Source organism: Plasmodium inui, assembly GCF_000524495.1.
Source record: "Plasmodium inui San Antonio 1 unplaced genomic scaffold supercont1.7, whole genome shotgun sequence".
NCBI classification, from domain to species: domain Eukaryota; phylum Apicomplexa; class Aconoidasida; order Haemosporida; family Plasmodiidae; genus Plasmodium; species Plasmodium inui.
Window position 1 is genome coordinate 365,791 of NW_008481841.1, and position 9,522 is coordinate 375,312.

Here is a 9,522-nt window from a genome sequence, read left to right on the forward strand (position 1 = left end):
TGTAATAACGACCAACGAATTAGGCATAATGAAAAGAAGCAAACAAAACAAAATGGGTTCATGGGAGCCGAATGCACATGTTCGCTACGCATCTCTTTTAGGAAAGGTTAAATTGCACCTTTTGACTAATTAATTTTATTTTAATTTTTTTTTTTTTTTGTACACTGGTGGTATACATGCATATATATACATACGCACAGCACAGCATCGCGTCGCGTTTAGGCCCTCCTTTTTTTCCTTTGTAAACCACTCACAAATGGGTGAACAATTTAGCTGAAAATTTTTCTTCCTTAAGTATCCTACATGTGAAACATAGTACGATAATGTGCTGACCAGTTTGTGGCATCCATTTAATGACAACATAAACAAGCCATATGGAGGTGCAGCCCTCTCCCTTCCCCCTTTTACCGTGATGTTGTGTTCATATATTATTTGATTCATTAGGGTAAATTTTATGCACCCAAAAACGCGGGACCATGAATCCACATTTTTTAAAAAAATCCATTCGCGTCAGATGAGAGACCGCTTGTCACGCATAAAGGGCCAAAAAAAAATAAAATAAAATGAACAAACTTACATGGAACAAAAAATGAAATATTTCAAAATGAAGCATAAAACATGAAACAAAAAAAAATACGATAAAAAATAACGTCACTCGCAGTTTTACTCGCAACAAAAAAACAACAACACTTGGAATTTTGTTCTCCTTTTCTTTTAAAAAATTTTCGCGTTACGAGCTCAGCTCCTCACCAATTGTGTACACAAAAACGAAACCGTGCTTTTCGTCGTTTCCTCGATTTGCCTGGCTGACTCGCCGCTTTACCAAGTGAACAACATCCCCGGGTAGCCTCGATTGACGGTGTATCCACCGTGACGTCGTCCCAAGCGTTGCATACATTACAAGGGGAATACAAAACAAATAGGCATAATCACGGGAGAAAAAAAAAAAAAAAAAACTCACAAGTTCAGTTCAGTGTAACCCCCGTTCAAAATGCTATCTACACTCCGCGCAAAAGTTATTAACAACGGCGGCTGCACGAACAAATCTGTTTCGATTTTAAACGCTGTTCAGAGAAGGAGCATATCGAAGGACATACGGTTTGGTAGCGATGCCAGGACGGCCATGCTCACGGGTAAGAAATGCTTTATGCCGAAAAGAGCGCGCAATATGCTGAGCTCGTTCATTTTTGCCCCATCTGAGAATTGGCACGCGACGATATGCACGCGTGTCTATGTGTGTACGTGTGTACCTCTGTAGTTTGTGCGCTCGTGAGGGTTCCCATTCCGTGGAGTCTCCACATCGCCACGTTTTCGGCTTACCACTTGTTCACTTTTCCGCGTCCTTCCCCCCGTCCCCCTTCCAAGGATGCAACAAGCTGGCCGACGCCGTGAGCGTGACGCTAGGACCCAAGGGGCGCAACGTGATCATCGAGCAGTCCTTCGGATCGCCCAAAATCACCAAGGACGGAGTAACCGTGGCGAAAAGCATCGAGTTCAACAACAAGCTGGCGAACCTCGGGGCGCAAATGGTAAAGCAAGTCGCAGCAAACACGAATGACAAGGCAGGAGATGGAACAACAACCGCCACCATCCTAGCCAGGTCCATATTTCAACAAGGATGCAAAGCTGTCGACTCAGGAATGAACCCAATGGATTTACTAAGAGGAATAAACAAGGGAGTAGAACGGGTTCTAGAATACCTAAATTCTATAAAAAAAGATGTAACTACAACTGAGGAGATATTTAACGTAGCTAGTATTTCAGCCAACGGGGATAAGAACATAGGCCAACTGATAGCGGACACGATGAAAAGGGTCGGAAAGGAAGGCACCATAACTGTTACGGAGGGAAAAACCTTACAACATGAGCTCGAAATTGTGGAAGGAATCAAATTTGATAGAGGTTACATTTCTCCATATTTTATTAACAATAGTAAAGATCAAAAGGTAGAACTAGACAAACCGTATATCCTCATACATGAGAAAAAAATTTCCAGCGTTAAATCCTTGCTACCCATTTTGGAACATGTGTTACAGAACCAGTCTTCTTTATTAGTAATCGCAGAGGACGTGGATAGTGACGCCCTGGCTACCCTCATAGTGAACAAACTAAGGTTAGGGTTAAAAATATGTGCTGTGAAAGCCCCTGGATTTGGTGAACATAGGAAGGCCCTCGTACACGACATTGCTGTAATGACAGGAGCAAAAGTAGTAACCGAAGAAGCAGGACTGAAATTAGACGACCCAGATGTCGTGTCCTATTTAGGCAAAGCCAAGTCGATTAACGTAACCAAGGATAGTACTCTTATCATGGAGGGGGAAGGTAAAAAAGAAGAAATCAACGAAAGATGCGAAAGTATAAGAAATTCTATTAAGTTAAATACTTCAGATTATGAAAAGGAGAAATTACAAGAACGACTAGCCAAAATAACTGGTGGAGTTGCTCTCATCAAAGTTGGAGGTATAAGCGAAGTAGAAGTGAACGAAATTAAGGACAGAATACAAGATGCTCTATGCGCAACGAAAGCTGCTGTGGAAGAAGGAATCGTCCCCGGGGGAGGAAGTGCATTATTATTTGCTTCCAAAGAGTTAGATTCGGTGCAAACGGATAACTATGACCAAAGAGTCGGTGTCAACATTATCAAAGATGCCTGTAAGGCACCCATCAAGCAAATTGCAGAGAATGCTGGACATGAAGGATCCGTAGTGGCTGGAAATATTCTAAAAGAAAAAAATTCCAACATTGGATTTAATGCCCAGGAAGGCAAGTATGTAAATATGATTGAGTCTGGTATTATCGACCCCACCAAGGTGGTCAAGACAGCCATTTCGGACGCAGCTTCTATTGCTTCACTTATGACCACCACGGAGGTGGCCATTGTCGATTTTAAGGACGCCAAGGCGGACGAGAGCAACTCCCACATGAACTCGGTAAATTCGATGGGCGATATGGGAGGCATTTACTGAAGAGGGGATGCAGCTCCACCCCCAATAGAAGGCGCACAGGTATCTAGTAAGTGGTGTGCGTACTGCGTGAGGAGGGCGTCTCCACGTCTTCGCGAAGTGGGATATCCAAGCGGGACATCCAAGCGGGATATCCAAGCGGGACACCCCAAGTCTGATGAGTACCCATAATGACAGGCAAACCGGTGGGGCGAAAAGCGGTGCATACTGCTCTCCCCCCTTTGCATGCTCAGCTGCACGAACTGTTCGAATGGACCATTCGACCAAGGAAAAAAAACAGGACACGACATTCTGTAACGGTGGAAGTGCAAACACATGCAGGAAACTCATTTCTGTTGTGTTTCCCGCTGTGCACACCTTTCGTCAGTAACCCTTCAGAAAAGGGAAACATCTCTCATTTTTTATTTTAACACATCTGCATAGTTATGTGAAAAAAAAAAAAAAAAAAAAAAATATATTTTTTTTTTTTTCGTCCAAAAGGATGTTTCTTTATTCTTACGGCTAGGTCAAGTTACTTTTAAACAAGTGCCCCATTTATTAATTTTTTTTTTTTTTCTATTTTTGCACTTCCCCTTTTTTTAACTTCGCGCATGCAGTTATTATGTACGCTCCTAACTCCTCCGTGGTGGCATTCTTAACTGCATGGCATATTTTGACGCTTCTCCGACGGCGTGGCGCACATCGTCGCGGTGCTGCCTAAGTGGTAAAGCGAAAAGGGTTAGCTGTAAAGCATATTAGCCTTGTCTGAGTTGCAAAGATATGATCTGCATTACCGTTTTTGAGGTCCAGTTTGGAGATGCATTTCGTAGAACCGTGCGAAACGGCGAAAATGCCCCTCTTTGAGCATTCCGCCAAGTGAGTCACTCACCCCCCGCATCGTACACAGTTGGGGCCATTTAGGAGGTGCTTTACCCCGTTGATTGACACTTGTGCGGAAAATGTGAAATGGAAAGCAGATGCGAGTAGATTCGAGTAGCTGTGAGCAGCGTCGAACTATGATAACTACTGAGGGGCATCCCGCGTGAGCCAAACGTAACTCTAAACGAGGGAGCGCCATTTCTTGCTATTGTAGGAAAAATGTTCATGCGGGACCCGCTACGTTCAAGCAGCCATGCCATTGGCAAAACGACTGTGTGGAAAGGGCATACACGCATCTATGTGTATGATGCGTTGCGAATGCCCCCACGGGAACGTAAATAAAAGCGCTTGATGGGGAAAAACAGAAAAAAAAAAAGCCAAAAAGGAATGTAGCTCTCGTTGGTAGTAATACCCCCCTAACCCATAAAGAGCACCACATCCGTTGGTAACATCCCAGTCATCCTCACCACAACACACAAAACGTGAAGGACCATTTTGCCTACGAAATGAACGTTAAAAAATGTTCCACCCTTTTCTCACACCTGTTAAGAGAAAAAGGGCAAATGCCAATTTACGCCTTTCACCCGGTGAGTAATAATTTGCAAAGAATTTACAAAGTACGTTGTAGGAGACTCCATTCCTTTTGCGAGTTGGGCACCAGCGAACAGAATAGGAGAGGAGAGGGCGAAATCTGCCAAGTGGATAAGAAAATCCAGCTCACCAACGTTAAGCTATCTGATGCTTTAAACGACTACATCAGTAGTGACGACTCGGATGGGGAGGAATCGCCCGAAGGGAAAGCAGAAGTGTGTCATTCTGCTGAACGATATGATGTGGGTGAACTTCACATCCGAATGGAAAAGGGAGATGGTCATAAGGATTATCCAGACAATTGCACCGAGCCAAATTCAAGCCTTCACAATGGGGGGACCAAATGGGCGTATCCCGACGCAGGGGACAACCATTTCGATAACTTAGACGAAGCGGAGAAAAAACCCGTTAAGACTTTGAGCGATGCCACCAGCAGTTGTGCGGTTATGCGAGGGGGGATTCCTCACCAATTCGGAGCCACCCCGTGGAAGGGAAACCCGAGTGGTGATATGCAGCATGCGGAGATGAAGTCCTACTTAAATTGGTACATACAAAGGGAACGCGAAAGTGAATGCGGTGCGACGAATCACTCCCCTAAAGACTACCCCCCAAGTAATACACCCCAAAGTGATACCCCCACAAATGCACTCGACGCAGAATTGAGAAAACTGGAAGTCGCACTCAGGCCCTCCCAAAACGACGTTAACAACATAAAAACGTTCCTCTCCTTCCTGCAAAAGGAAATAAATAAGCATTACAGGAATTGTCACGTAACGCCCTTTGGCTCTATCATCAACGGCTTCTGGACCCGAAACAGCGACATAGATATATGCATTCAAATCCCGATACTGCTCAACAGGAAGGACCAAATAACATTCCTAAAAAAAATTTGCCTCATATTGAACAATTTTAATGATGGAATAATTGAGCAGAGATTTTCTGCAAAAGTTCCAATCATTCATTTTTATTGTAAAAGTTTAAGACACTCATTTGAGCTGTCCTGTGACATTTCAGTAAATAACATCCTTGCCGTGGTTAACTCGAAGTTGATTCAAAAATATGTAAGTATAGATAAAAGACTACAATTAATGGGAATTGCATTAAAGTATTGGTCCAAAAATAGAAATATAAATGACAGATCGAAAGGATTTTTATCGTCATTTTCTTTAATTTTAATGATAATTCACTTTTTGCAATATGTGACGGAGCCCAAAATTCTTACCTCCCTTCAAGACATCTCTTTCAAAAGAAATGAAAAACCGTTTTATGTCATGGGGCTTGATTGTAAATTTTGCCAGGACGAAAATGTCATTCGAGAGGAGCTGCGCAGAATTAATAACTACAACGATGTGCAGGTAGACACGTCAACCTTGCTCATTGAGTTCTTCAAATTTTTTGGATACAAATACAAAAGTGGCATAATTGCCATACGAGACATAAACGATTATTACCAGAACTTCCAGGCAGTAAGAAGTTACGAGTCCTACTTCCTTTTCGTGGACAACCCCTTTGAAGTGGGCAAAAATGTGGCCAACGTCTTACCACAAAACCACAAAACTATTGTCAACGAAATGAAGCGCGCCTATAAAATCTTAAAAAATAACGGCTCCTGGAGGGACGTGTGCGGGGCGGACCACGTTTTGGTGTAGCGCGAGGGGGGGAGTCTTCGTGTGTGCATGTGGAGCTATTTTATTCTGCTACTCTGTTAATTTTCTAGTTTGCTAATTTGCGATTTTATTTTTTTCTTCACCTGTTTGTTCATGCAAATTTTGCATTAAACGCAAAACGAGGCGCAAAATGACTAGCTGTGCAGAATAGCGCGCGGGGAAGAAAAAAATAGTTAGCTAGGTAGCAGCAGCCAACTCGCTAACTAGTCAACTAGCTAAACGGCGCTCTTTTAAATCCCCCCCCTCTCAGGGCTTCCCAAAATGGGGAGGCACCCGTCGTAACTTTCATATGTAACAGCCGTCTTCGCTGTCACTTCGACGAAAAATGCAAATTGCTGGAAAATGCGCGCACAGGGAGTGGCTGCCCAGCACATGCCGCCAATATGCGAATGTGTCAAATGAGTCAATGTTGCGGTGTTGATCATCACAATGACCCGCTTTCCCACTAAACTGTATCAACGGTGCAGGTAAAAATTGGAAAAAAAAGAAAAAAAAAAAATCAGTCATCGACAATAATAACCTCACTACCTTTATTCACGCTGTCCAATTCTTGCGTCTTGTGAAAAAAATCGAACTGAAAAAACCCTTCCGTCAAATCGATCGGTTCGTTGTCATTTTTTCTGTTTATGGAATCGCAGCGTTGATCTGTTTTGCCGAAAATTTCGCCGCTCTTCAGCCCAGCAAGGTTCTCTCCCACTGGGTATTTCGCCTCAAGATGTGTGCGTTCTACATTTTGCAGCGCCTCACCCATTTGGTTTTCACGACTCTGTGAATGCGTTTTTGTGGATCGGTTGCCCATCATCCAATTGTCGCTCCTTCCCTTTTCAAGCGCTGTTAAGCTGTTCGTCTTTTCTGGATCATTTGTATGCATCGGATGAGCCATGCGCCCAAAGTTGCCATATTGGCTGCTAAACTGGCTGCTAAACTGGCTGCTAAACTGGCTGGTATCTCCTTTGTTTCTATTGCTTCCATGTTTGAGGTGGCCACTCCAGTCTCCTCCTACAGTATCACTTAATGTATGATATCCCCTGTCCTGCAGTTCGTTGCTAGCATGTCTGTACTTCGTTTGTTTAGACCAATAAATGGGGCTTCCCATCTGATGGTTATACTCGCTCAGCCTTGGATACTCCTCACCAGAGTTTCTCGCATAATTGTCGTCACACTTTGTGGGGTATCCCCGATCGTTATCCCTATTGCAGAAGTAGGTTCTCTCTTTTTGGAAGCCATTTTCGCTCTGCATTACGTGGATAGCGGTGGTGTGTTCACTTGGGTGTCTCTCCCTGTAGTTACCATCGCCCATGTTAAAATTTTCCCCGTCAACCTTTTCCAAATTGTGAAGGTTACTCCACTTAGTGTTGCGGTTGTAATGTCCATTCGGGTTGCTACCCACCGCCTGTGTATTTTCCGTTTCTACACTGTGCACATTAGTACGCCCTTCCCATGTATGTTCCCCTTTGCTATGGGAATATTCCTTTCCAAGTACATCAAGGCTGTGCTGATTAATCCTGTTACATATGTTGGACTTACTTCTGTCCTCCACGTTGGGATGATTCACCCTTTTGACGTACGCGTCGCTAAATTGGAAATCATCTCTTGCCGTGTCTTCTACGTAGTAGAATTTCCTGGGGGAATCATCATTCTGGTTCTCCCTGCACTGCATTTTTTGGCGCATACCAATTTTGTCCTCCTCATAAGCGTACTTTGTTGATCCATCGGCTAAATTGATAATACTAGCGTTTTCTCTCTTTTTTATGGCACCTTGGTAACTTTGGTTGCCCTGCTCATGGAAGGGGTTCGCCGTGGTGGGGGCCACTTCATCCACCTCGTCATCCTCCAAAAGGGCACCACCCGTTTCGGACTCTTTACATCCCTTAAATAAAATAGCCACCTGACTTTTCTTTAACAATAGAGTCCCACGTTGAATGGAGGGTTTATTATACAAAATAATTTTGGGGTACCTATAAGTATACTTCTCTAGGTAGTTAAAATTCTCGTTGTACTCCTTCTCATAGGCATAAATAAAATTATTCCCATCGAAGAGTAAAAAGCGAAAAATTCTTCTTTTTTTTGGATTCCCCTTGGTGGGCAGGTAATTCTTGTCCTTCTTATTTGTTGTCTTTATTTTGTCATTCTTTTCGTTTTTCTTCTTCAATTTGTGAAATCGACTGATCTTGCTACCATCAGGGGGATCATCATATGGCGAGTCTCCAGAATCCTCCAATCCGTTAGGGCAGTCCTGCACTTGGTCATCTTCCCCCCCGTCGATCTCATCAATTTTGTACAGCCGCTCCCCCACATTGACATAATCGACAATTTCAAAAATGTTTAATCCATCCAGTTGTTGGAGTTCTTTCCATTGGATGAACCCTTTTGGCAAGCATCCCCTTGCCCCGGAATATGTGAGCGGATTTACGATGAAGTGTTCGTACAGTTCTTTGTCAGTGGCATCCCCTTCACACCCTGTGTGTGTTTTGTATTTATTTAAAAAGTTGTGGTAATTTATTTTTATAACATTCTTTTCGATTAATTTTTTCATTATTATGCTGATTCATTTTTTCCTTTTTTCCCCTCAAAAGTAATTTCATCTGAGAGCGTTATATGTGTTGATTAGGCGATTAGCCCCAGTCCTTTGCACAACTTAGGTCCTGTTGTGACATTATGTCATGTGGGGTTGGAGCAGGCGGCAGAGCGGGTGAAAAGAAAAAAAAAAAGTAAACATGGGTCAACAGAGGGTAGAGATTCCAACTTGAAATTGTTCACTCTGCTCGGCTATGTTGTGCTTCCCTTTTTCTTCGCTTCGCTTCCCTATTTTTTTTTTTTTTTTTTCCTAACACACTGCATTATATGTACATTTATGCCATCCCCGTCGGGCAGATTAGTTACACGTAATCTAACCCCCCCAAGTGGCTTGTACCCCGGTCGCCTACCCTTTAGCAAGTTTTTCCAAAAAAATGTTTTCGCCCCTTTTATTGCTATATGGCAGTTTGCCAAGCGAAATGGCATAAATGTGAAGATATGCAGTGTGCTAGAAAAGAAAAAAAAATTCACGCACACCCTCCGTAAATCATTTTATTTTACGAAGCCACATCGTCACTGTGTTTGGTTAAACTTAACCCCATCTGGGACAGCAATAACCTGACTGTCTCTTTTTTTCCCATGCGATATATCCCAACGAGGGGTGCAGTGCAGGGGGATACAAATCAGCAGTGGCAAACGGCATCCTGACGACGGGTCGCAGCAAGCATACAAAGCAGATTTGCTCAGACGAAACAGGGCAACGCTTTAACGGCGAAGGGTGATACATAAAAATGGTTCGGCGTGAAAGAGAAAAACACGTTTCGTATTGCCCAGCGGACAACGCACAACAGATGCAGTTACACCGCTCCTCGTCAACGTACTCCTCGAAATGGTTTCCGCAAATGGGTTAAAAAAAAAAAAAAAAA

At 43.3% G+C, this 9,522-nt stretch overlaps 3 protein-coding genes across 3 annotated transcripts; 2 read left to right on the top strand and 1 right to left on the bottom strand.

The window, feature by feature from the left end:
- Positions 1-991: 991 nt before the first annotated feature.
- Positions 992-2,966, top strand: C922_02115 (chaperonin GroL; the record flags this gene model as incomplete). Its single annotated transcript, XM_008817714.1, has 2 exons — positions 992-1,133; positions 1,366-2,966. The coding sequence occupies 2 exons, from the start codon at positions 992-994 to the stop codon at positions 2,964-2,966; spliced, it is 1,743 nt and encodes a 580-aa protein (XP_008815936.1).
- A 1,418-nt stretch (positions 2,967-4,384) lies between these two features.
- C922_02116 (hypothetical protein) lies at positions 4,385-6,061 on the top strand (the record flags this gene model as incomplete). The annotated part of the gene is made up of 1 exon (XM_008817715.1): positions 4,385-6,061. One exon carries the CDS (start codon positions 4,385-4,387, stop codon positions 6,059-6,061), a length of 1,677 nt encoding a protein of 558 aa, XP_008815937.1.
- Positions 6,062-6,578: 517 nt separating this feature from the next.
- Positions 6,579-8,615, bottom strand: C922_02117 (hypothetical protein; the record flags this gene model as incomplete). The annotated part of the gene is made up of 1 exon (XM_008817716.1): positions 6,579-8,615. The coding sequence occupies one exon, from the start codon at positions 8,613-8,615 to the stop codon at positions 6,579-6,581; it is 2,037 nt and encodes a 678-aa protein (XP_008815938.1).
- Positions 8,616-9,522: the final 907 nt, after the last annotated feature.